General features: G+C 40.7%; 1 protein-coding gene across 5 annotated transcripts; it reads right to left on the bottom strand.

The window, feature by feature from the left end:
* Nucleotides 1-28: 28 nt before the first annotated feature.
* Nucleotides 29-27,433, bottom strand: tbc1d14 (TBC1 domain family, member 14). Of its 5 annotated transcripts, none has more exons than XM_068308390.1 (14): nucleotides 26,942-27,433; nucleotides 24,856-25,603; nucleotides 16,324-16,447; nucleotides 6,534-6,658; nucleotides 5,511-5,593; nucleotides 5,182-5,299; nucleotides 4,439-4,545; nucleotides 3,458-3,535; nucleotides 3,254-3,342; nucleotides 2,967-3,038; nucleotides 2,688-2,816; nucleotides 2,357-2,484; nucleotides 1,874-2,132; nucleotides 29-1,790 (listed from the first exon to the last, which is right to left on the bottom strand). In XM_068308390.1, the coding sequence occupies exons 1-14, from the start codon at nucleotides 26,979-26,981 to the stop codon at nucleotides 1,734-1,736; spliced, it is 2,157 nt and encodes a 718-aa protein (XP_068164491.1). In that variant the 5' UTR covers nucleotides 26,982-27,433; the 3' UTR covers nucleotides 29-1,733. The 5 variants fall into 5 exon arrangements, with proteins under 5 accessions (XP_068164491.1, XP_068164493.1, XP_068164492.1 ...); XM_068308392.1 differs by having other exon boundaries at nucleotides 2,357-2,466; XM_068308391.1 differs by having other exon boundaries at nucleotides 3,461-3,535.
* Nucleotides 27,434-27,983: the final 550 nt, after the last annotated feature.

The following is a 27,983-nucleotide window of genomic DNA, read 5'->3' as shown; positions in this document are numbered from 1 at the left end:
TAGAAGTAAACATGACAACAAACAGATGTGGTTTGGTTGAATATGTACATCTCTTTATTTTAATAAAACCATTATTTATATACATTTCAAGTGAGATACAGCTGCATGATTACCCTCTGCTGTCTCCATCAGTCCTCTACAGTGCACGGGTCTCAAGTGAAACAACAAAAAAAAACAACAATGCAAAGCAAACAAAAGTTAAGAAACAACATACGACACTGATTACACTGATTTAGTCCGTTTGTGTTTGGAGGCAGGAGGTGCTGGTAGAGCTGGGAGGTTCGAGTCAAACGCAGGCCAGCTTTTACTGTAACAACAAACTGGTAACTTAGTGAGCTTTCAGGCTTAATCACACGTGAATCGCAAAAACCGCTTGTATTATCAGCTGCTCTCCAAATCAAGAAAACAAAATTGCACAGACAGGAAGCATGACAAGTTGAAGAATGTTGAGGAACTACATTGGAATTCACAGAGATGCAGCGAGAAAAAAAAGAAACAAAAAAGAAGGGTAGATGTAACAGAAACTACGGCCTCTCCTCAAAGGCTGGAGCTGATTGTCGAAGCCTTTCAACTGGAGCGCCGACACAACAAACTTTCCTTCAGGACGTTCCTGTTACCATCCATGAATGTGTCACGTTGACTACAATGCCGTTGTCTTCAAAATAGTTGATTTACTGTCACGTCAGACAAAGAAAGCACAAACACCTCAGACACGTCATCCTCCCATAGCCTCATATCCTGTCCATTACTAGTCGTTCGTCTGAGTGGAATAAGTCCTGTTTATGTCCCTTTGTCCTTTTGGTAAATATTAAATAAATACAAAACTTAAAGACATCACACTAAAACATCAGAAATCAAAACACTAACAAGCAGAAATGTAGCTCAACACATCAAGAGCTGGTTAAGTCCATGTGTGGAATCATTTCATTACTTACTCCAACCTCGACGACACATATATACTGAAAACACATTTTACAGACAGTTTAAGACCCCTTTCTGGAGGGTTCAAACATTTCATAAACGTAATGAGGCGGTGCTCTCAGAGACACCGTCGGATTTACCTTGAGCTTTAAGGTGATGTGCATTTCCGTGGAATTTAAACTCACAAGGCTATCCGACAATTCAAGAACAGAGCGGACGTCACGTAACAGTTCAGTCACCCGAAACATACATCAAGGTTTAAATTAAGGAATGAGTTAAGTTTTGAGAGAAAATGTGCAGAATAAAAGATGCATAGACACTCGCTGAGGTTCTACTTAGTGTAGGTCGTTCACAGGTTTGACTCTGGAGATGTCATTGTAGGACGATGCCCTCACTTTACCTGACAAGTCGAACCTGGACTTTAATCGGAAAATTTCTAAATGTAAAAGTGGAGTTTGAACAACCACAGAGAATTAAAAGTCCATGTGGAGCAAAAGATGTATGAGCTTCCTCTGGTCTGTAAAAGACCCGAGTCAGCATTCTTTGAGGACATGGGAGTGTGTGATACATTCTTCAGCCTCTGCCAGCAGACTTTCCAGTCCGGTCTGGGCGTCTGAGCAGAGGAGGGGTGGTGGGAGATAAATAAGGCCTTGTATTACTTTCAACAGCCCTCCCTCCAGGGTCCCAGTTCCAGTTTTAGGTATGTCACAGCCCTGGAGAAGAGGATTATTAGAGGCTACTACCAGGTTGGTTTACTGGATCATCCGGACAACAAGGAGTCCAATTTGTCAGATTTTCCTTCTGGTGTGTTCTCAGCGCTTCAGCACCGGGCTACCTTTCTCCAGATCTTTCTGCAAGGCCTGCAGGACCTGAGGAGGATGGGGGTACGGTTAAAAGGGTAGAAGGGGAGTATCAACCAGAAACCTGGAGATGCAAAGCTGCACTGCCCTACCTGCGCCCACTTCCTGTTGCGGCTGGTCATGTGAACAGTGGCGATGTGGTGGAAGAGCTGCTCAGCGGGGATGAAGTCAGGCAGGCGGGTGAGGAACTGGGCCATGTGGATGAAATCCATGCAGGTCAGAACGTCCTGAAAGAGACGCAGCAGCCCCAACGCGGTGCGGAACAAGAACTCCTCGCCGTCTCGGCAGAACACGTCCCATACTCGACACGCCAGGTCCAGTGGAAGTGACTTACTGTAAAGAGTGAAGATCCTGAAGACAAACAGAGAAGAAAAGCTTAAAGATGATACAGTCTCTCATAAGAAAGAGATAACTAAATTTTATTTTCACACACACACACACATATATATATATATAAAAAATCGGATGCAGAGCTCAGTACACAATAATGTGCAAACTAAAATGCAATGAATGTTTATAAGAACGGGTAGATTTTAATGAAAAGGCACAAAAGAAAAAAAGATCCAGAGACTCACCAATCAATTAAATAAATATCAGGGGTCAAGTTGTTTTTCTTGAAATGTGCAAAAAGCTTTGGTAGATTTTCTTCAAAGCACACTTCAAATGCTGAAAAGTAAGTCAGCATCTGTGGACAGAAGGAGATCTGGATGAGTAAGAGAGGGAAACACTGGGTTTAAGAAGCAGGCAGGGAGGGAGGCATCTAAAGGAATGCTGCAGGTGGCGTCATACGTGAGGAAGGCCGACGTGAAAACATTACACCATTTTAAATTAATTATTTATTATTGTGTTTCATAAAGTTGTTATACTACAACATACTGTAATCAGTTTTTTTGTGTGTGCACTCACAAGGCTGTGGTCGACTCTGAAGAAGGCCATCTGACAGGGTTTGTTGAGCAGGTTGGCAAAAGCTATGAAGGCGTCAGCCGTGTCCAGGTTCAGGATCAGCACTGCTGCGATGAATGACATTCCCTGCACCTGAACACACACATGAAATTCAGGAAAGACAAAACAAGACACTTGAACCAATCACAGCCTAAAGGTGGGGGTACAGCCTCTTCCAGAGCTGCAGTATAATAAGAGATATCGCTGCAACATGTGGTGCTGTGTTTCGTAGGTTTGACTTACATAGCCAACATCTGGCCGGTAGCAAGTGTATGCTCCCAGAATGCTGTGCAGCACATCATGATATGGCCCACCCTGATGATGAACAAAGAAACAATGAAGACAATAAACAAAAAGGTCAAAGTTACACTTACTTGAGTAAAAAAACATGATCTTCATTCTTTCTTCCCAGGGTTACCGGGGTAACAGATTCAAGTCTAGATACTACGTGTTCTCAATCAAGCCCTGTTTTTTTTTATACGTGATTTCATGTCAGTGCTGTATGAAGAGGATGTGGTGCTGCAACAGACCTGCTGGAAGATGCACAGGTGGGGGAATGTTCTTGAGATGTCCAACTTGATCTGCTCCAGGCTGGACTCCCGATCTGACGAGCCAGCATCTGGAAAACACGGCAACATCAGGAAATGGACAAACACTGAACTACACAGTCAACCCTCAGGTTTAGTCCCATTGACTTTGAGTGAATATGAAGAGAACTTTTTTATATCCCTCACCACCTTCAGGTTCTGAGGCTGGCGCTGCGGTGGTATTCCACTTCTCTTTAGCTCGGGCCAGACAGATGTTATACAGCTCTGCAGCAACGTGACAAACACAAAACAGTCGGTGTGAGGAGGGAGGAAGACACAGAAGAGGTTGCAAACAAGAGTTGTTTATATGAAAGTAAGGAAATATTTAAAAAACTTAACTTTTTTACAACTTGTTTGTGGATATATGGAGTTTTATTGTAAGGACTGGAGGAATTAATATTCTGTAGGATGTCAGTGTTGTTCGTAATAATTACAACTAAGCTATTAATGATGTCAGGAAAGCCATCTCCATCCCTATTGGCAGGAATCATTCACATCCTTGTGATAGCTTTAGCAACAAGAACAAAATACACCAGAGTTCATAGTAATGAAACAAGGACATTAGAGACCTGAGAGCAGAGTGTGTGTGTGTGTGTGTGTGTGTGTGTGTGTGTGTGTGTGTGTGTGTGTGTGTGTGTGTGTGTAATGCATTAGACTGTGTATCATGAGCGGACCAGCTCAGCAGTCATCTTATCTGTAATGACCCTGAGGGAGCTAGTAGTGCAGAATGAATCTGTAGTGTGTGTGTGTGTGTGGGTGAGTGTGTGTGGGTGTGTGTGTGTGTGTGTGTGTGTGTGTGTGTGTGTGTGTGTGTAACCTCAATCCGGACAAGAGATCTCTTTGAAATGCTGCCCGTTAGCTCTTGTACAGGAGAACTTGCTGGACCGTGCATCTTAATGGACTCACCATTTCCTCCTGTTTTATCTCACTAGTAACCGTTTTATTCCAAACATGTGTGTCTGAAGTTTTGGCTGTTGAATGAACCAAAATGTATGTGTATATGAAATAGACTGGACCTTTGTCATATTGTTTGTCGTGTGTATTTAATGTCTCCAACTACATTGCTACAACTTTTCTCTCTTCATCATAAAATACGACGTTCTTAGAAGCTCCCTCACTCCCATTTACCGTGTGTGATGTTGAGCTCGTTGCCCACAGCCAGGCTCCACACTTTACCCCTGACGCTGGGTGGGATGCCCTGCCACCAGAGGTCTCTGACTCGTCGAGATGTACACCTGCAGGAGCGTTAAATGTGGAGAAAAACAAAAACAACAAGTCTAACATCAGCGTCTCACTCGGACGGGACAGTGGAAGTGTCCAAGAAATGAATACCCTTCAGAGTAAAATCTTACAAGTGCTCTCATTGGTGTAAATCATTTCATATTCATCTAATCATTGTAAACTTATTTGGTTTTCCAGTTGTTTGCAAAATGGAGTCGACGCGGTAATTTTCAGTGACGATAAAGTAAGGTTAGGAATTTTGAAATCCACCCTTCTATCTCTGATGAAGTCAAAGTCAAGTGAAACCATCTGTGGTTTCAGCTTTGGCAGGAAGCTCAGGAAGATCAATCAAGTGAGTTGGAGCAGGGAAACATCTGAGTCATTCACGCAGAAAAGATATGACTACAAAGATTTCTTTAATTTAAGAAAGTTAAACCATGATAGTTTGAGCAATTTTGATTAACCCTTGTGTATTTATTTTTCTCCTCTCATTTTTCCCCTTCATTTATTTTCCTCTTGTATGCATGGATAGACGTACGCAGTATCCTAGATTTCTCAAAATGGAAATGATGTTTCACTGGTTGGGGATGTTGTGAGTTCAAGACCAATGCAGATTAAACAAAAAGATGAAACAATCATTATTTGCTCACATTGTGTTCCAGTTAGGTAGGATTTCCTGATTCCAGGTCTGGGCAGCTGTGCCGATGCTCTCCTCGAGCTTGCACCGATCCTCCAGTTGCTTCTTTCTCCTCTGAGCCTCCTTCAACTCTGTATAAGAAGCAGGAAGAGGGGTGGTTAATACAGGGACAACTGACAGAAGAGTCGAGCAGACTGAAGAGATGTAAACATCTGTTCAGTCCTGTGGTCCTCATCTTCTGAGAAGCGAAGAGAGCAACAGCTGTTTGCCAAGGAAGGATGGATATTTAGAGTATTGAGAGGACAGGACTGTCTGCAGCTGTTAAGGAAACCTTGGCCTCACCTCTCTTCTTGGCCTGGGCCACCATCTCTTCATACTGCTGTCTGTGTTTCTGCGCCTCCTCGGCTGGCTTAGCAGGTAGATTTCTGTAGTGCACAAACATCAGTGCAGACAAAATCAGTTTGCGATTACTTTTATTATTCACATTGGATCAAGTTTGGTAGAAAAAGAGTAAAACGCAAGACAAAAGGAGCAAGAGTTTAAATCATCCTGAACCAAAGGAAAAAAACTCTCATTCCAGACAACATCTGTGCTGATATGCATCATGTGCAGTGAGTGGAAGCTCCAGAACAAGTAATAAATGTAGCTCAGTAGACTAAAAATGAAAATGGTCTGCCTGCCTTTTCAGGAGCTTTCAGTACATCTGACAGCGCTGGAACGCTCTCAGTCCATCAACCCTGAGATGTGGTCAAAAGCTCCACAAAAATACGATAAGCAGACATTTCTTTTCTTCCATCCTAATTTAGGTTACAGCACAGCCTGTTGGTATCAGTTCAAGCTGCAAATATCTCTTTTGAGACTTCCAACAATGTTTTATTGACCTTGTCAGCAAGGAGATGAATGTTTTCTGTTTCAACTGCTGAAGCTCTGGCGGAACATTCTGAATAGACGGAGAATTAACTCTGACACCAATAAACAGGTTGCAATGAAAACTAAAACAGCATGTGGATTATTTCTACCACTAGGGGGAGCCAGTTATGAAGGAAAATAGACCTGATCAGTGATTGAACTCATTTGTTAGTCATGGTGTGGCCGGACTTCCTGCATGAACCTGAGGAAGTTTATTGTAAACCCACGCTACTGTTTGAGGGGGGGTCGGGATTACGCTTTCAGCAGCACATATCTGTCATCATCCGTATTACACTGCAAAAACTGGAACAATGCTGAATGGAGTAAAGATCAGCAGATGTCTGATACACAAAGAATGAGAGGAAGGTGGAGATAAAAGAACACAGGAGAGGCTTTTAAAGGCTGACAAGCCAAAGCCAGTCAGTCAGAAAGAAAAATGTGTGTGTGTTTACATACGCAGGTCTGTCCTCTAGTATAAGTGCGGTGGTGGAGAGGGGCTCAAAGTCCAGGTTTTTCCTCACGCTTTGCCTGGGAGAAGTTGGGTTGCCAGGTCCAGCTCTGCCAGCCTTTGTTTCATATTCCTGGCAATGAAAGCAGATTTCCAATTACAACAGTGCAGACAGAGCGGGCTTCTCTTTTTGAGGACAGTTTCATTTGAGCTATATTAAGTTTCACATTGCTGCTGACAAAGAGGAGTCTGCCAGAGAAAGCGGGTCACAGCTGGTCTCAAAGCTAAACTTTTGGTCGAGCATAGTCTGCTAGGACTTTAGGGGGAGGAAGAGATCATTTGAGTTCACTTGTATCCACAAGGAGATTTCATGCATATTTTCACCCAGCATTGTTTCATGAAGTAGTATCCGCGTACCAATGTTAAACTTCTCTCCACTTCCTGTGTCTTCTCCTAGCTCGATTTCTATTGTTTGAGCTACAGGTCCTATTTCCACATTTGTTAATGGAGCCCCTACACAAAAGAGGTCGGATGTGGAAAGTCACTCTACCCAAGATCCGATCAAATATCCTATGACCACACACCTCTTTCTCAGTTACAATATTTTCAGAAATAGATTTTGTGTTTGAAAACCTTGAAATCAAATTAATTAGGAAATACTGATAATGTTTTCCATTGCAAACATTTTATTTCATTTATTGTTATTGGGTTGCCGGTCATTTTGTCGTCTGCTTGCAAACAGAAATCCCAGTGCTGTTGCACTCACATTTCGTTGCCGACCAGCAGGCGTGGTTGTTCTTCTCTTGTGGAGAAAAGCATTCTGGTCATCAGTCGTTTATGTAAAAAGAACAAAAGGTACACCACACTGTTCTCAGGTTTCTGTGGTCATGCAGCACCAATTTCAAAAGCATCTCCATCTTCCTGCAGCATAAACAGCAGATTTCTGTGCAGACTTGACTTTCCAGTAGTGAAATTCTGAAATATGTTATGACAACTTAGGGTCGATGCTCTTTAGCCCCTGAGCATGTCAGCTGGTGCCTAAAGACTCTGCTCCTCTACCAGTGTGATGCCATGTGACATTCAGACTGTCTAAGCTAAAGCCTCAGAGCAGTTTAACAAAAGGTCAGCCATCAGCTGACTTGCAGGTTGTGTGAGTGTGTGAGATACTGTAGCAGCTGTGTGCTGATATCTGAAGATCAGCATCGGGGACCTGATGGAGCAAGGAAAGAAGAAGGGAAGACCTTCAGACCAGCATGCTAAAAGATGCTAAATTCATTAATTCATTCATCTCCTTAGCCACTTCATCTGCTTTTGCTGGTTACGGGGGTCTCACGCATAGGATCCAGAGGTCTTATGCGTGAGAGGTGCAAAGGTGCTAAATTCTCTTAGTTAATTGGGAAGCCACTGTAAAGAGAGCACACACATACCACTGTAGATCCAAAATGGCCTCCAGTGTGAGTTGAACTGGTAAATAATGCAGACTGAGGACTGCAAGCAATCAGCTTAACGCTGCGCTGCCACGGGGAGGTTTGCATTTATCAGCACAGGCCAGAAAGAAACAGAAACATCTATTCCAACATTGGAAGTTTGTGCAGGCCTGACTGTCACTAACGCAGCTGATCTTATTCATCTGTCTTTGTGTTGGACACTACTGTGACAGAGGCTGTGCACTGACCCAGGGGGACGTGTAATCAAAATTTAAACAGACTGATTTTTTGCATGAGGAGGACTGCAGTACATCAGTGAAAGAAGAGACATGCAAATATGGTAATTCTCTGTGATTAACGATAACACCCATAAACTTTATGACTAAAATGTGATAAAAATGCTATAAACAAAAGACAGGAAAAAGTAAGAACAAGAGGCAACAGCCAGGAGGTGCAAAAGATGTACAGAAAAACACCAACCTCCTCCTTTTGGTGTTGAACTGTTTCACAACATTCAAGTGAATTTTAAGAAGCTCTTTCTGTAGTCAATGATGTAAGAATTAAGCGACAAGTCATTTCAGATCCTACACAGATCCATCAGTTATGTGGAAGGAAACTCCTGTCTTGTGCCAGGAGACTCCTCTGAGCACTTCTGAACCTGAAAATTCAGGCCAGGAGGAAACACAAAGCAAATACCAACGCTATTGACTTTGGCTATCTCGCAAATGCTTCACAGAAGGGAAAACGGTGTCTACATTTCAAAGCCACGGTAAGCCACTGCTGTGTGAAAATAAAATGAATGACAGGAAAAGCTGTCAGGAAAAGCTGTCAGAACATTCCCTCGTGGCTCGGGCATCAACAGTCGACACGCGAAACAAATGAAGGGAGGTGACAGAAAAAAGGAGGACGAGGGAGGCTGAGAGTGAAGGGTACTAATGGAAAACCATTCGCCCACCACTGGAGATAAAAGGTGATTCATGGGTAAGCCTGCACTCAGCACTGGGATGACTGCACAGAGGGTGAGTCACCATTCTCATGTGGACACGTCCCTTAGTTTTCTTCTCCCCGCTATCATCTCTACATCTGGTTTTAGATCCTTCCCTTCCTTCTTGGACTGTGTTGAGGATTATCACCAAGCTGCATGTTTACCCAAGTCCTCCTCAGTCTGATCAAGGAGAAAATTTTGTTTTGTGATCATATCGTATCTGCAACACAGATACACATTTTATGGCTAATTTTACTGCTGATAAATAAAATAATAATAATGATAATAACAATAATAATAATAATAATAATAATAATAATAATAATAATAATAATAAAAAGAGGGTCCAATGCCAAGTTGAGTGGCATCAGCACTAAGAAGTGGACAATTTATTAAAGAGATGCATTTGCACTACTGACTTCCGTCTCATAGCCTGCATTCTAGGTAATGAATTGTTTTGTCAGCCTTAAAGAGAGAAACAAATATTACACCTTGGGTAATTAACATAGTTTAAAAAAAACATGCAAGCTACAGACCAACCCAAGGTTTGAACAGACAACTTTTAATTTTGATCTAAACTGACTGCAGACATTCGTGGACTGCTATTTAAAGTTAGCTGCAGGTCGACAAAAAGGTTAGCCGGAGCTTTGCGCCCTGATAACGGATGAAATACTGCAGAGAGAGGGAGGGACGGAGAGAAAGAGACATCTTTCTGGCGTCCTTTCAACAGCAATGCAGGCACTGCTTTCAAGGTGTAACATGAGAGGGGATGTGTGCGGAAAGAAAGGCGTGTGGGTGAGTTAGGTAAGGGTGACAGCAGCTACGCTAGGTTAGCAAAGGTAGCAGACTCTTCTGCCTATCAATAACTGATCAGTACTTTTTCTTTCGGTCGAAGAAAATAGATTTCACAAAATTCTTTTGATTCACCTTTAGCAACCCAAAACAGCCTCACAGCTACTGAAAGTTGCCTATGGGTACAAATTTTTAAAATGCACAAACATCACATTTGTTTGAGGATGGTGTGGACAGAAAAGGTACACAAGACACTCCATTCTATGTGTTTTGCAGATTTCTCCAAATCACAGCAGAGCTACAGTATAAATAAGTCTATTCCGTCTGTTTATTCATTCATCTACACCCATCATCCATTAAACCTTCAAACTGTTGTAATAAAGTCTATAAAATTTAAAATGTTAGATATAAAGAATTCTGTACTACACTATTGTTTCTCACAGACTAGTCGACGCAGAAGAGTCAGAAATATCCCTGTTAAACCAACAATTCAACTGTCTAGTAAAAACATGAAGCTGACATTTCCCACAATGCAGAGCAGACAGCTCAGATGTTCAAACCAACAACAGTTAACGTAGTCTGGAGTCCCTTTCTCTCCAGCGAGATGAGCCGCTGGACCACAGAAGTCATAGTTACCAGATATAAGGGCACATTTTATCATTTGTCACTTTACTCAGAGTAGCATAACACCATGCAGTCTTTGGAAGCATCACACAATAATTCTGTGGTACGTCTTGATGGTATGCTTATGTAGATCGTTGTTTATCCAAGTCATGGTGATCAGTCGTGAACTAAAGAAACATCTTCAAACCCAATACAGAAGACAAGTTACTTCAGATTCAACCTTCAAGATTTACTACTTCTGATTGTGGAGTACACTTACCCCTAGAGAAATTAACCTCACAGATTCACACTTCCATCATGTCTGAATATTAATGGTAAAAACTGTGAGCAACATCTTTTCCAGATCTGATAAAATCCTGTTTAGGTAACTAAATATATCAGATTGAATTTGATATGGTAGTTTCATTTCCATGTAGTATCTTGTGGATCCTTCTTTCCAAGTTAGCGAGTCTGTAACGAGTCTTGAAGCTTTGTTATAAAATGTGAAATAAAACAAAGTGGTATGGCCCTAAACAACTGGAATCTGTGTTTTTTTTCCCCTCATTCATTCTTTACTAGACAACAAACACCCATTCCAATACGTTCAACAGGAACAATAAGAAGAGGAGGAATTCCTTTTGGCATTCTTCAAAATGCCAAAATAGAAAAGAAACAGCGCTGTCACTTCTGCACGTGCTTTTGTTGTACTACTGAATGGTGGTGTCAAGTTTCATTCTGTTAAGGTCATATCTTGGATGGATATTGGTCCATCAATGGACATTAGTCCATCAACACAAGCAGGAAATAATTTCATCTTTCTAGACACAGACATGCCGACTATCATCACCATGCTCTCCGCAGCCGAGCACAGCGCTACGATCAAGTGAAAGAAGCTATAATGTGAAACTGGAGCCATTCTCTTCTGTCACACTCTGACTACCAATGCCCTCTGACAGACGAGGAAAAACACGGCGGGTCTCCGAGCTCCGCCACTTTTTCTCACTCACCATGAACGCTGCAGTTCCTTACAGACCTCCTCCAATGGGGGTTAGTTTTCCTAGATGCTAGCCGAGCATCGTTGCAGCTACTCCTGTGGGCTCACTCCAGGCAACGGGGCACACAGCAGTGAGAGGACAAGGAGGATGTGAAAAAGGAAGGAGAGGGACAGTCAAGCTGCCAAAGAGGGGACACACCCCGCACTGAAGACGAGGGAGCAGCAGCATGATACCCCCCTGCCTCCCCTCCTTTCTCCGTGCAGCAACACCACACTGAGCAGCTCTGAACCGCTGCTGCATGCGTGTTAGCAAATCAACACCGTTATGTCTTATTAGTGCTCATCTCTGCACTGAAAAAAACGCTCTGCTCTCTGCTTCAGGCTGCTTCAGGCATTCTAATCAACCTCAGAGTGACGGATCAGGTTTCAGCCACTCCACCGTCTGTTCTCTTAATCCGGTCCAGACTCTGTGAGCAGCTGCAGCTAAAGCCCCCAACATAAGTTAGAAAGCCTGTGCTCTGGGTGAATGGTTCCCCAGCTTCATGACTGATTCTCACTATAAATAGATCAAATGTTTGACTTATAGATGTACGGCTTTCAAAATAATCAAATATAATCTACTCTAATTTTTCCAAGATGTGACTGTCTGGAAGCTTTTGTTGAAAGAGCTTTTCAATTGGAAAGAAGGCTGGAAATTGTTCTATGTTTGCCAAAATTTGTAATTTTAGAAGTGGGCCCAACCAACTTATTTCTTGAACAGAAAAATTCTCTTGCTGCGCAGATAAATAATCTCACTCCTATTTAGTCACTATCAACTTAAATTCAGAGTTCTGGAACCCATTACGTTAACTGTTTTGATAAACAATTTACACTTTTCAAATACATCAAATCAATGTGCACATCAGAGTTTTAAATTATTTTACATTGATGAGATTAATGATTTACCTCATTTTGGCATTACATTTCCTGGATTAACCTAAAACAATTTCTTTTATCTCATCCACAAATGTTTATTTTGTTACATTTCCAAGCTAATACATATTGTATTGTTTAATCATTGCATGTTTTGTATTATTATTATATTTATTGCATTATTATTATTATATTATTATTATTATTATTATCATTATTATATGTTTTGTTCTGTGATTCCATGCATATTGTTTACAGTGATGTCAGTGAGACAAAGCTAAAACTACATCACAGGGTTTGTGAAGAGTTTCTATGACTCCAGATAGAAGCTGAAACCAAAGAGGCTGTACGAGTTCAGTCTGATGATGTCATAATTGTAGCTGTTTTATCGGGGCTGTTTCAGGGTGGGCTGCTCATATACAGCAGTGTTTACAAGAGAGACACCAGAACATAAGGCAAGGTTACTTCAGGACAAATCTTTGTTTCACTTCTATCAACTAATATCTCTTACTCTAACTGTATTGCCTCGCATTTTTGCTAGAATGGTTTCATTTATATGACAGCTATGGCTCTCCCGAGTGTGGTTGGTCACCATAGTGAAGCCCAACAAACACACCGAGACATAATTTCTGTGACATGTCCAAAAAATCTTCACCTTCTCTGTTGACTACAGCATGGTGTTCCATGCTGTCAACAGACACAAGAAAGAGTATTTGAAAGTGGAGGGTCTGGTTGGTTTTTGTCCAGTCTCCCTGCGATCAGGCATGGCATTGATGATTCTCTGACCAATCACGAGCCGACTGTGACTCCAAAATAGCTTTTGTTGTTGTCTTGGTTTGCTGGAATCTCCAAAAACAGCATCAGGTACCAGGTTTGCCAAAGTAAATGCAAAAAAAAATGGAGCAGACTAGTGAAGAGGTGAGCTGATAACATCAGACTTATTATAAGTTATTTTGTATCAGCTTATATTTTACACTTTCAGTGTCTGAAAGCAGCAGCAATAAAAGAAACATGATTTGAATTCTTAATGGCATTTAGAATATTAGGACAAAATAGTCCCTAGTCCCTCCCTAGTCCCTCATTTCTTCTGAAAGCACTTCACATAACTTGGCATTAAAATTAAAGCTCCTGCTGGTAAAATTATCCAATTTAATGTAAACTCACTCTCCCTCTGAAATACCTCAGACATGTTTGGCCTGCATAACAAGGATATTTAGAGGCTCAGCATGCTAAAAGTTACTTGCTTCAGCAGCCGGTAGCAGTTCGTTGTGATCTCACGTTGTATTGATGCTTCTACATAGGTTGGCTCCACCTCCACCCCCCGACTTTGATGGGGAGCGTTGATGTTTGAAGTACCACAATCTTATAGCAGTCGAACAAACGCAAATAAAGCACTAAACACACACAAAGTGTACTGGCCCCGCCTTTGAACAGCAGTATCGGCAAGACAAAAGCCTGAAAACCTATCCGTGTTAACTGATTCCTGAGGGCCAATATAAGGTTGCAGCCGCAGATAAGACGAACCCAAGCTATTAAAACAGAGCACACATGTCAATGACGGCATATCAGTCCTCAGGGTTTAATTTCTAACAAACACAAGACTGTCAACATAACAAGCTATTTAAAGCCAGTACAACACGTTAAAGGGATGATATGAAAGCTGTAGGAAGCAGACATTTCAAGCGGACTTTAACAGCACAAAGATGAGAGAGGAGTGCTACTCCCTGGGTGGTGGTGATCCATGGTAGATGGTTACATAATAACAGGTTTCCACAGGCTCTAATTACACGATGCCACCCTGCTTTCTGCTTGATTTTAGCAGCGCTGTGATGCTCTTTATTTGGGACCATGACACATTGCTGTCTGCCCTCTGAACAAGAGTGGGAAATTGTAAGTGTTCAGGCACCAGCTGGCTATTTGACAACATGCTCTTAAAGACCTTGACATTTTGAATTTCAAATTGCTGAGCAACACAAACACCCGTGGCATGTTATTCTCAAGTCTGACAGAATAAAGACAGTCCTTTGCATGTTTTAAAAGAAAGCATGTCTTTTAATTTACCATCTGTTTTGTGATGAATGTGAAATCATGACTTCTTTTCTCCCATGGCTAGTGTCAACAGAAGGGTAGTAAAAAATTGGTGTCACCTTTTAAATTTTAAAGTGCTGGAGAACTAACTGCAGCTAGTGGAGCAACAGCGTATTATATATTAGAAGTTGTCAAACTACATCAGCAACACCTTTCTTGGTGGCTAGAAGAAGAAGAAAACTGCATAAAGTGAACATATAAATTGAAATTATATTGACAAAGCTTTCTACAGTTAATGTAGGAGAGGTAGGAGAGGTAGGAGACAGGTAGGAGAGTGTTCAGTGTGTCATCTGGAAGGAAAGTAGATAAAGAGACTTGGTGGTGCAATGAGGAGGTACAGGAGTGTATACAGAGAAAGAGGTTAGTTAAGAAGTGGGACACTGAGAGGAGATGCAGCGTAAGGTGAAAGTAGAGGTAGCAAAGGCCAAAAAAGGGGCTTATGATGACTTGTATGCTAGTTTGGACAGTAAGGAGGGAGAGACTGATCCATACAGGTTGGCAAGACAGAGAGACAGAGATGGGAAGGACGTGCAGCAGGTTAGGGTGATTAAGGATAGGGATGGAAGTGTAGTGACAGTTGCCAGTAGTGTGATGGGAAAATGGACAGAGCACTTTGAAGAGTTGATGAGGAAAATGGGAGAGAATCCAGACTAGAAGAGGTGACTGTTGTGGACGAGGAAGTAGCAAAGATTAGTCAGGATGAAGTGAGGAGGGCATTGAAGAGGATGAAGAGTGGAAAGGAACTCGGTCCTGATGACATACCTGTGGAGGTATGGAAGTGTCTTAAGAGAGGTGGCAGCAGAGTTTTTGACTGGGTTTTTCAACAGGATCTTAGAAAGTGAGAAGATGCCTGAGGAATGGAGGAGAAGTGTGCTGGTGCCCATTTTTAAGAACAAGGGAGATGTGCATAGTTGTGGCAACCGCAGAGGAATAAAGCTGATGAGCCATACAATGAAGTTATGGCAAAGAGTGGTTGAAGCTAGACTAAGGGCAGAAGTGAGCATTTGTGAGCAGCAGTATGATTTCATGCCAAAAAAGAGTACTACAGATGCAGTAGGAGGTTTATGGATGTAATGACAGAGGACATGAAGGTAGTTGGTGTGAGAGAAGGGAATGCAGACAACAGGGTTAGATGGAGGCATCTGATTCGCTGTGGCGACCCCTGAAGGGAAAAGCCGAAACGAGAAGAAGTGACAAAGCTTTGGATTGAAATGACGATAGCGTATGTGCGTGTGTGTAAATGTGTCATTTAAAAAAAAGAAAAGGTTCTTTGCTCATTCTCAATTCCAATGAGAAATTAATCTCATGACTGTAATTACTCCTGTTAAGGCTGCGGTACATGTGTTGTGGTTGTGCAAGTTAGAATGTACAGTATATTCTTAGTCATCATTTATGTTATCTGTCCTGAGCATGAGTCATGATGTTATTATACGTGTTATTATCCCAGGGTGCAGTGATAACGCCAAAAGGAAGTATTACAACACAAATTGCTGATATTAAACCTGAAGAAGTGTCTAAAACCAATATTGAACACTATTTCAATAAAATTCAGAAAGTTTAATTTGGCACTGTATTCTTTTTTCAGTTAAATTGTAATAAACAATCAAAACTTTTAACCAATGTGATGCATCATTTAATGACGATTAAGGCGGTATAGACAATATATCTGTAATGCTCATTAACTGTGCTCCCCCCTAGTTTTCAGACACACAAATGTACAGCATGTACCACATACACATTGTAATGTAGTGTCGTCTCAATTTATGAAAGTCATAACTCACCAAAACAATACAATCATTATCCCATGTCTTTTGCAATGGGGCCAACAAGGTGTATTTGAAAACACTGAAACTAGCATACTATACTGTATAACAGCGATTAAAAAGAGCCTTTCCATACCAGCAGGGAGCAGTAGTCTGAATTTTGACATTAACCATCGCTGACGAACACTTAATTTGAAACTAACTCATAGATGGAGTACAGATGTGAATATGTACCTTTTGTATCCTCTTGGGGTCCTTATTGGAGCCTTCCCGTGGTGGGACTTTTCCAAACAGCTTCCACCCTGGATCCCTCTGCTCTGCTGACCGACTGTCCCTCACCCTCCTGGAAAACAGGCTCCTGTAAATCGGAAACAAATGAGGCCATTATACAACAGGGTTAAAAAGATAAGAGGGACATAATTGCAAGCAAATCTCTGCTTGATAACCATTGTGGCCCCCAAAGCAAAGTGTGTGGTATGTGTGTGTACCACTGAATTTACAAAACCAATCTATGGACTGAAGAAGAACATCAATACAGGCGATCAATGCAGCATAATTACTACCCATGAGGCATCTGGCATCTGGTTGGTCACCGTTGGACAAATAAAACCCAGACAAAGAACTTGTGCATTGACTATAGAAGAGCAACATGCAGACACTCAGTAATAATTCACTAAAGTGGTGGCTTACACAGACAGAAGATGCACCTTTACTGCTTAAATTGAGGATTCTTTTCTTTAAATGAACATGTCTGTCTGCCCTGCACTGATAACTAAAACTCACTGCTCACCTGGTGTTTCAACTGCTTGAAGAATTCCTTGTCAATACAGTATCATGAAAACTTTTCAAAAGTTTTTCTTTTTTCTTTTTTACATAGGGTACAGAAAGTAGACAAACACAAAGATGACAGTAAATGCATACACAAAAACAGATCATTTTGTTTGGATGGGTGAGGACATGAGTTGCCATGGTTCAGGAAATCTGCGTATTAATGGGGAAGCATTAATAAAGTCAGTTGTCAGTGTTAGCGGATCCTTAGTAATGTAATCCTTTACCTGCACGTGTGGTGCCATCACTAAACTGGTGGTGGGGACTGTAATTAAAAACCTGGCTGGAACCTAGCTGTGAAAACACACCAACATATAAAAGATCCCTAAGAATTGTAAAATAACAACTTTAACATCATTCAGTCCATTAAAGCTGATTTTCATTGAGTCCACCTAATCTAATACTTCTGACTAATTATTTGCAGTTGTTGATATCAGTATTTTTGCTTCACAGGATGGGTTAACACCAATGGGTCATTGTGGACCCTGGAGAGCCAAGAGAAAAGCAGACTCCACATGTTGGATCAACAAGTAGGCTTTGGATTGGGGTCAGCTTAAAGAATGGGAAGCTGATAACAACAGGCTGGAGGTTTCATTGAAGTACAGCTCAGTGCTCCCGCTACAGCTCCTGTGTTTGCGCTGGAGCCAGGAGGCTCTAGTGACTCCCTAATTACCAGTTCCATGATCCTTTCATCCTGTTCTAAAATGACAAACATATTGCTGATGACGCGAAAGAACTCCACTCGCATTTTGTTTTAAACCACGAATGTGGAGCGAGGACTACAGTGAACTGACTCAATCATTGATTCAACATCAAAATTATACCAGTTGGCTTGAAGAGGAGGATATTGTACCAGATTGGGTTAGAAATCCACGCCTGCACACATGTGGATGTGACAAGGACCAGAGCAACTCTCAACCATACAAAGAATACCAAAGCAAAAAGCTAAAAAAAATTAAGCAATTACATAAACAATAAACTAATGAAATTTAAATGATTAAATATGTGTTGCTTCTTGCACCTGACATCTATAGGCATATACATATACAAATGACACAGAATGACAGTATTCACACTGTTTGACAAAGAAGTCTTTAGCAAAAAGTGTACAGTATATATGTTATATACGGTAGATATACAGTATATATGTTAGTTATTATCGAAGCCAAGCAGCTGACTAACAGACTTTGAAGTCCATCCAAGTGTGACTGGTCAAAGTCAAACATCCTGACCAATTCAGTGGGCAATGCAGACTTAATAAACAAGATAAACATTAACCATCACTACCACTTATGAAAACATTATTTCAAGTGTGTATATTTTTCTTAGCAAAGCAACAGCCAGCAATCAAAGTGATCCTTGGCACCACAAGATGTTCCCATCAGTGACAATATTCAGTTTGAGAATTATGAGTTTCATGATGTCTTCCCTGAAAGAAGGAAGAAAAACAAACACATAAGAGAATTTTATCTGATCTCTGAATGATAGGGAGTTCATGTAACACTAAATATCAGATTCCACAGTGATGACGTTTGTGGTTAAGATCACATTACAATACAGTGCTGCAAGGCCAGAAAGGAAAATGATGAACAAACAACACCAAGGAAAGAATTCTAGTTTGGTCACACCTGAAGAGATGGTCACGCTCTCATTGTCCCCCCCCTGCAAGTACAGGAATGAGTAACCTTGTACAAAATCTTTAGAATGGTATATAAATGGAAGCAAATTAATGATAACTTTAAATAAAACTGCAAGTAGTCTAAGCAGTCGTTTTCTTCACCTATCCAAGCAACATCCTAAAAGGTTCCTATTCCATCATTGCTCAATCAAACCAAGGCTTCCTTCTGGACTTTTTAAAAGACAGAATTCTCAAAAACATTGCGCGAAAGATAAAACTACAGACAACAGCAAGGCTGTTAGCCAACACTTCACCTTTAGCCCACATATACTTTAATTCAAAAGAAGAATTCATTCTGTCAAGGCGGCATGTTTCACATCAGTTTCTAAGTTTCCCATTCTATTTACTGACACTGACGCACACAGAAAATGACGAAGACATTTCCTCATTCTGCTGTCTAAGGGCTTTGATGAATCAAAACATGGACATGTGGTCCATTTCAGAAACCATGTTAAGAAAAACGAAGATTCAAGTCCAATACCTGACTTGAATGAGCTCAACAAATTAAATGGGGCAAAAGTCCGTCCATTACCATTTCCTTAATAATTGAGCTCATAACTATAACTGTATATAACATTGTAAACCCACATCCAATGAAAATAAGCCAGTTCTGTAGACGTGCTTCGTGAAACAAGCTGAAGGTATCCAACACTTGCAGAGCAACATGTCATACTTGGAATGCTGAAGGAAGTTTTCTTTTAAGTACATATCTGCTGTAATCCAAGTCACTTGAGTTTACGTGAAGATATAATTAGCTAAAAAAACAACAACATCCTCTTTGAGTTCACAATGGAGTGACTGGCAGGGTGAAAAAACTACATTTTACTTAAAAGGACAATGATAGTCCAATAAAAAGAGAAAATTCTACATTTTAACATTTGACTGTCCTTCTCAATCTTCTCCATAAACTGATAAACTCTGCTCTAGCTACCACCTCTGAAAATGCGGCCAAAGCATGACACATACATCATTATACAACAGCAGATAAAATCATATCAAAGAGATCCACGAGGCAGTTTAAAGCTCCGTAAAAAGTTTAAGTGCTGTCTAAATAATTTCCTTTTTTTAAAATTCAGTATAAAACTATTTAAATTAATTTCCAAAGGCAGTAATGTTAAGGTGGCCAAAACAAACTGACCAGGCTCTGAACTATGGGAAGCGATGAACTTTAGTAACCCTTGAGCCATCGTAATGGAATGCTCATCAAGAACAGAGGCTGACCAAGCCCCACCTTCAACACATAACATCACATTTTTTCTGTACAGCTGATAAAAAGCTTGTGTATTAACGTTTTATGCATGCTGCCTAACAATTGTCAACAAAACAGGAATGTGATATGCATTCATTTAAGGTCAAAGGTGATTCAACGCGACAGGGGGCGGTTGCAACTATGCTCAAGTGGAGCAGCTAGAAAAACCAAGAGGGCTTGTAAAAGGTGAAATCTATGTGTCCGACACAGGTTGAGGCTTTGCACTGAACCGTTTTATGGTCTCCAGTGAATATTAGGATTTCATGACCCTTGCATTCACGCTTGTGTGAAAATAAGAAGATAATGTCTCCAGTGGCTCATGCAGTTCCAACTGACAAGAGAAATACCAAACAAGCTAGTACAAGAAGTGGCAAAGCACAGTACAACCAGTTTGTCCCAGTATGAGAGATAAGAGTAAAAGAGGTTACGAGCTGTTTGAAGCTAAAAGAAACACAACACGGCCAGGAAACAGTGTGCATTCGTGGAAAAATGGTCATCTAGGACAATGTCACTCAGTTTCTCTCCGAATCAACTCTTGAAACAGAAACAGTAATGAACAAGACATACACTAGACACATTTTGTGTCGCCCTACCTGTCGATGTACATAAGAAGTGATGGGGTGGCCATCCTGCTCTCACCATGAAAACCCTTGGTCAAAATCTTCAATTGCACAGACCACACTGAAAACGGTGCACAATTTTAAAAGTTGATCAAATTTTAAAAAAAAGAAGCCCAAACGTCCGTTGAAGACAAATCTTTCCCTCAGCTCAAAGTCAGACCCTTAACTTCCATTTTTTTAGTTAGAGAGAGGAAATAAAAGAAGTCCCACAGAGGCAGCATATTCAGACAGAGTGAGATTGTAGAGGAACAGGCAGGAGGAGGCCTGACTTCACCAGTGGGAGGGGAGAAAAGGGTGAGGAGAAGGTGTCTGGAGGGAATGACTAACCGTTCCACGTGAGGGCAAGAGAGTAATAACTACAGGGAAAGGGAGGGGGAGATAATGCTGAGTTTCCGCTTTTTTTATTGAATGCATCACATTTAATGCAATTTATTTATTTAAATCAAATCCTTCATTGCAGAAAATACTGTGTACGGAAATGACTGGTGGCACCATTTCTGACATTTATTAACCAGAGTAAGTGCCTGAGGAAGATTTCTTTGAGGAAAAACACTCTGAAAGTAAAATTCTTTCCATAATTAAAAATAAGAATGGTTGAGGGGTTTTGGACAAGTTAATCAAAAGCTCTGACACTTTTCAATTTTATGCATCAAATATGTTATTATAATATAATGCAGAGTATTTATCAGCAGAAGGCATTTGTTAAACCACTTACTTTAATGGCTTGGCTCAGCTGTGCCTTGGAGCAGCTTCATATGTTGCGTCTTCAGTGTCACATATAAAGAGTCTTGTTCTTTGTTCCATTCTGATATGATAATCCGAACAGTTGCGATAATCTAGACATTTCAGGACTACAAGTGACCTTCATCTAGCTCTTTTCAATTCCAAAACAAAAAGCACGCACACATTGGTATGTTTTTGTCTTTATGTTTGGACTCACCTGCATCCTCAACAACACTGAATGTAAGATTCATCATACAATTCAGTGACAGCACCTGTCTATCCAGAGCCATCTGTCATCGGGTTTAAACTTCTATAAGGGTGTATCTCAGATATTACACAGTATGTCATTTAATAGTCTCCCAATATAGTATTTGTGAAAGCAATGTATTTTACTATTGGGCTCTTTCATGTTATGATCAATTTACATGTTTTAAACATCACTGCAGGATTTACAACCTTGAAGAAAAGCAAAAAGCTTGAATCTCATGTAAACACCTTCACGCGGACACACGCGGACACACACACACACACACACACACACACACACACACACACACACACACACTTACTTTAAGAACACAGCCGGTGTCAGGTTGCACCTCAGTTTTCTGCCAGCTGCCTGGACTAAAAATGAATAAGGCTTTTATTTGGTGCAATAAAACCCCGTTGATTCAAATCCACATGTAAACATTAAGTGGAAATCAGAGGCTGACTTTATGACTGAATGAGAAGCTAAATGTGATCAATGCTAATGAATGTGAACCAAACTGAAGAACCACAAACTTCAAATGAGCTCTGGAGGGTTCTCAATAGAATCACAACATTCTCAGTATTTGGCCTTGTCGTCAGTCACTATTAGTCTTCATTAACAAAGCCAGAGAAAAGCACAAGAGCGCTGTGTGAAAATAAATAAATAACAGGTCTTCATGCGAAGGAAACAGCTCGTAACTGAACAATCAGGCTTTGACTGATAGTGACAACAAAGCTAATTTTTTTGACTGGATGAGAAGCAGAAACACGAACATCTGAAAGCATCTTTGTTAGCAGTATACATGAACTTACTTAAGGGGAAGGAACTCCACACTGCAAACACAGATGTTAGGGAACACTTAAAATGCAATGCAACAGTTTGCATGTGACAAAAGCCAAGAACTTTTAAGCACGATTTGCTGTGCTGTGTGGATTTCCTATCAGACAAGTAAGTTGTGAGGTATCAGGATGTGAAGACCCCGCCCTGATGTGTAGCACAAACCGCTTTGGTTTTATCATTGAGGTCATTTGTCGTCCTGCGCAATACGCGACAAACATTTTCCCTACATCTAGTTCAAGAGATGCAAAAGGAGTATACAGATCCATAAAGCCACACTTAACTACTGTTATATTATGAAAGACTGGTGGGAAGGATGTCTTAGCTAAGCATGGTTTGAGCAATGCCTCCTTTTGCAAGATCTGACAGAGTCTAAACTGACAGGAGGAACAAAACAGACAACTATCCTACTAAATCTGGGTAAATGGCTTTTTCCTTCAATGTCTTTTCATCCTTCACACATCACACACTTGTTACATATAAATTCTTCATAAGGTTGTTTTCCTGCTGTTATAAACAGATTATGAACATCTAGAATGACAAAAGAATAATGTTGTCTGGGAGGAAACTTGGCAGACTGAGTGTGGACTGGAACACTGTCCTATAGGAGTCAAAGCAAAGAAATGGTGTGCTCAAAGAGAAAAGGAACCAATAAAAATGAAGCTTTCAGTCAAGAGTGGACAAACTCATGTTAATACTTCCTAGCGGCGGTTCAAAACCGGTTTATCTGATATGTTCTAAAACTGTGGTACAGCAATATGAAGCATAGAGAAAAGACAAAACGCAGATCTGCTGGGAAAACAAATCCACTCCAAAATGAACGAAGACCCTCTAATAGCATATTGGGATGGAGACAAAAAAATACTCCTCAATTCATCGCTCGACAACCTGTTAATGAACGTTCCTTTGGAATCACTTGGAATAGAAGTGATAACTATTACTGACTGAGAGGCTGTTACTTACTTGTGAGGGAGAATTCAACTTAAGATTTTGTGGAAAGATGAATTAATTATGACTCTCAGCCTCATCAGCACAACCAAAAGAGATACAGTGCCTTTCGAAAGTATTGGCTCCCCAAAAACTTGTTGACTTTTTGCCACATTTCATGCTTCAAACTTAAAGATAACAAATTTGAAAATATTTTTCAAGAATGAACAACATGTGAGACACAATTGTAAAAATGGAACCAAATTTATTCAACACCTTGTATTGTGTTCACAAATAAAAAAACTGAAAAGTAGGATGTGCAAATGTGAGACCAAATGACACAGATGCACTCTGTCATTGTTAGTCATTTGGGTCAACATTGGATCATTCAGAAGTCATCAGGGAACTTCTGGAGTCGGTTAGCTGAGGTGAGAGAACATCAGTCCAATATTTTTGCACATCCTACTTTTCACTTTTTTATTTGTAAACACAAAATAAAATGTTGCATAAATTTGAACCACTTCACGATTGCGTCTCACATGTTTTTGATTCATGAAAAATATTTTCAAATTTCTTATCGTTAACTTTGAAGCCTGAAATGTGGCAAAATGTCAAAAAAGTCCTTGGGAGGGACAATACTTTCGCAAGGCACTGTATATGATATCAACATGTTGCTAACGTGGTTGGACAAAGCCATTCATGAATTCTATGTGTAGCTTTCGCTTAAATGACTCCACAGACGCTTCTGAATTATCTCACTGTACAGTAACTCACCTTTCCCACACACAGAGGGTGGAGGAATAGATCTAAGGAAACAAACTAAAAATAGATTTAAGCTGCTCAATTGTCAAGACGTGTTGAGATTGCTTAACAATTGATTGGTTCAGATCTTTTACATGGCATAAAGAAGAAAAAGAAATTGAAGCTCATACCTTATTTCATTTTTCTGAAATCAGGATCTTTACACTTATGCACTTTTATAATATATTAAAGGGTCTATTTAATATTTTTAAAAGCATGGTACACTTTAACTTTTTAAACCGAAGAAATGAACTACTCGACATTTAGGTCACTGAACATCATGAGTACTTAAAAAAAATTGAAAATGAACTTACTGGCTAGAAATGTAAGCACGAGTCATTTGTTTGAATGTTTTTTATATACTTCTCAATACCAGTGTTTCCACTTTGACAACAAACAGAGCACACTTCTGCAGGAACCGATAACGTTAAATATTTCAAATTTCCTACTCCCTGGTGAACTGGTCAAACTGGTTAATCCCTCTATTTGTGCAATTTCAGATATATAATTTACATACGTTAAAAGATAAATGCTTATAACACAGTCTGGTAGTTTTTTTAGCAGAAAGTAAATCAACATTTGTAAGGCTAAATAAATGTCAATATTTTAACTTATAAAGAAGGAATATTTTATCATTAAAGTTTGGATCCAAGCTTCTACCTGCAGGTGATGAATCCATTTGCAACCAGACTTCAAACACACTCAAGTCTGTAGTGTGCAGTATTTATCAAATGTTAAGATGTCACTTCAACATCAAATGAGCAAGAAATACCCAGAATCCAAGGGAGGATCCCCATGTAAATTATGACTGACCCTATAAATTACGAACATGATTAACTGAATCTGAACTTACTTGTTGAATAAGCTTGCTAGAGGTCCCAGTTTCTTTGGCCTTCCATCCTCTTGCTGTTGTGTGAACCTTGAACCTGAATGTGGTCTCGCAGGACTCCATAGGTCTCCTGCGTTTCCTGGCGATGACAGCATCACATCTGAGAAGTAAGTGGTGCCGCTGTTATCAGTTTCCAAGGTAACAATAGCACTGGAGTCAGAGGTGACGGTGAAATCCAGGATGTCTTCATTGGACACCGACAGATCTGTGCTCATGCTAGACACGCTGCACACTGAGATGTCATCCCGGCGGTTCAAGGCTCCACCGCCGACACCCATCCCCATCGTGGTGGATAATCTTAGGGTGGGGCTGAAGAGGCGGATGGAGTCATACCCGCTGCGGGGGAAAGTGGAGGATTTGTGGACGGTGTTGGTGTCAGACGGATCATCCAAAGGCAAAGTGGCAGGAGAGTCATGACTGCAGTCACACAGGCGCTGGTGGCTGTGGAGGATGGGCTCCGGAGGATTGATCTCCAGAGTCGGAATACCGGAGTCCTGGGAAGACAAGCTGTGGCTGTCCTGGTTGAGGTCTGGGGGGCTTTTCTGAGGGCTGCTGTAGTACATGTGGGTAGATGAGCAGGGGGGGTTGTAGCTGAGCAGGAAGGGCTGGCTGTGGAGGGTCATGCTGGGTTCATGGTGGTGCAGGTTGATCTGCTCATGGAGGTGAGAGACAATCACACAGCCGTTCTCCATCATGGCTCCTCCAGACACATCTTAGAAAAAAATAGGAGATCATTTTAAGTGTTGTACAAAATTAGGTTTTAGTCACGTTTTTAGATTCGATCTGGTAAAACAATGTGACAGACAGCACTTCTAGTAAAAAACATACCCAAATTGACATATTATTTTACAATTATTATTATTAAAACTATGTTATTCAAATACTTAACTATTTCTGTGAATCTAACTCCCAAAGACGAGTTTTTATCAAAAGAGTTTTTAAGATTTCCAAAACCCTGAATTCATCTTAAGTGCCAAATTATTTCTTTAGACATTACTCTACAAGAAATGATCTTAAAGGCCATCTAAACAGTTAACCCAGCCCAGATGTTGACTAAAATTTTTCAAAACACATCTAATACATCTAATATTACACTAGCACTAGTACTTGGGATTAGGTGAAAACTAATCCCACAGCAACCAGAGTGTAACTGGAATCTGTACTGTTATGTGAACAGGATCCCAGCAGGGCTTGATCGTGCCTGGACACCAGCTGAGAGGCTAAGGCAAAGCTAGTGTGACTGAGCTGCATTAATTAACTGAGCTCCTGATCAACGCCTTTCTGTTAGGATCCATGTTTCAGGAACACAGGTCTCGTTTTTTATTCTTTAACATGGTGAAAGTTGAACATAAGTCTGCTTCATATCAAATCCCCGAGGTCACCTAAAAGTTCCAGTCCAGTTCCAAACTGTCAACACAGAAAACTGGATTCTTACTCTAAATCCTGACCTGCCCTGTGTCATGTGAGCCTGCCTACTCTTTGTCCCAAAACACAGCAACAGGTTTTTCTTGTGAAAATCATCTACAGCCAGAGGTCACCGATAAATGTCAGCGTTCCATCACACTCCTCTTTATATTCATCATGCGGAAGGTATTAGGGACTAAACACAAAGCCAGTAGTTTTTATACACCTTCTAGAAGCAAACACACCCACCCACCCACACACACACACACACACTTTAATCTGAGCTGGGATAGCAAGATTCTGGAATAAACGCTCTCTGATTAGTTGGGCAGCATTGTGTAATTTGTATAACGGAAAGCAGACGACTTAGAAGGCATTTTGTAATTTTATGGAATGTATTTTCACAGGTAATTTTTAATTAAATTGTGAGAAGCACCTCCTCAGTCATACATGTGTATTTAGCAGGAAAAAGAACAGGTCCTGCTAATAAATAGTACTACACGTCATGGTTTATTATTATGTGTTTGATTTTATGCTCTGATAATAAAATAACATTTATCATTCAGAGGTGGTAGAAACTGTAATGTTGCGTTAAATTCTCATTCATAGTTACAAGTTACGGGTGACGACGCGACACATCACTCACCGTCTGTCCGCTCCGGGGCACCGAGGGTCGGGTTCGCCATGATGCCGACTGATGATGCTACAGGTGGGGGGCAGTCTCCCCACCGGGGCGGTCCATGGTGATGTTGTGACTACTGTTCCACCATCTCTAAACCTGTCTCCTAACTCAGCTCAGCGTACACGGACAGCTCCGGTGGGAGGTCATTTGACGGGATACAAGACTAAATTGATATCCAAATGGAAACAAATGGCGGCCAGTAAGCATTAAAGGCGACGGGCTCGTCAAGTGCACTTGCTCCTGACGCCGACTATTAGATTTAAACGGCGCTCCCTCAATTGCAAACAAATTTAAAACACGTAAGACATTTTTCTCTCTGGTGGCATCCTCATAATGGAGGAAATACTTCTCCTGTGCTAAGAACAAACATATTTCACAAGTTTATCCGGCATCATCAACATTTCATACCTGGTTAAACGCTTCCGCCGCCATTTTAAAACAAACTTGAGTCGTGAGTGAAATGTAATCGAGCCAAGAATGTCCACCGTCGATGGATTCACCTGTCTGGACATGAAGGCATGAATAATCAACACCGCAGCGAGCAAACGTCACTTGCACTGGATAAATATACTGTACTGTGGTTTCTGCTATATGATGCATTTGCATGGTCCAAACATATTCTTGCCCCAGACATTGGTCAATTTATTCCATCTTTCACCAATTATTCGATATTTCTTCTTGATCTCAACATCTTGTTAAATTTTTAATTCAATTTATATATTGTTATTTTGAGCCGATCTATGGTTTTCTGCTACTTCTGTTACGTTCTGTTCCTGGTTCCACATTACCCTCATTCATTAAAGTCTCTATTCATCTACAGTATTTATGAATAAGGTCCCAGAATGTATCACTTTATAAAAGGTGTCATATTGACTGAAGCCATCTTACCAGACCAGTCTATTCTATATTAGTTCAGAATTTATCTGCAGAGCAATAATTACTCCGTTAAAAGAATTTATTGCTAATTGACGTAAAAATATAATGTATTCAGGTTAAATTCAACTTC

This window comes from Antennarius striatus, chromosome 23, assembly GCF_040054535.1.
Source record: "Antennarius striatus isolate MH-2024 chromosome 23, ASM4005453v1, whole genome shotgun sequence".
Classification (NCBI taxonomy): domain Eukaryota; kingdom Metazoa; phylum Chordata; class Actinopteri; order Lophiiformes; family Antennariidae; genus Antennarius; species Antennarius striatus.
The sequence above is the reverse complement of the archived record's forward strand: the minus strand, read 5'-3'. Positions and strand labels throughout refer to the sequence as shown.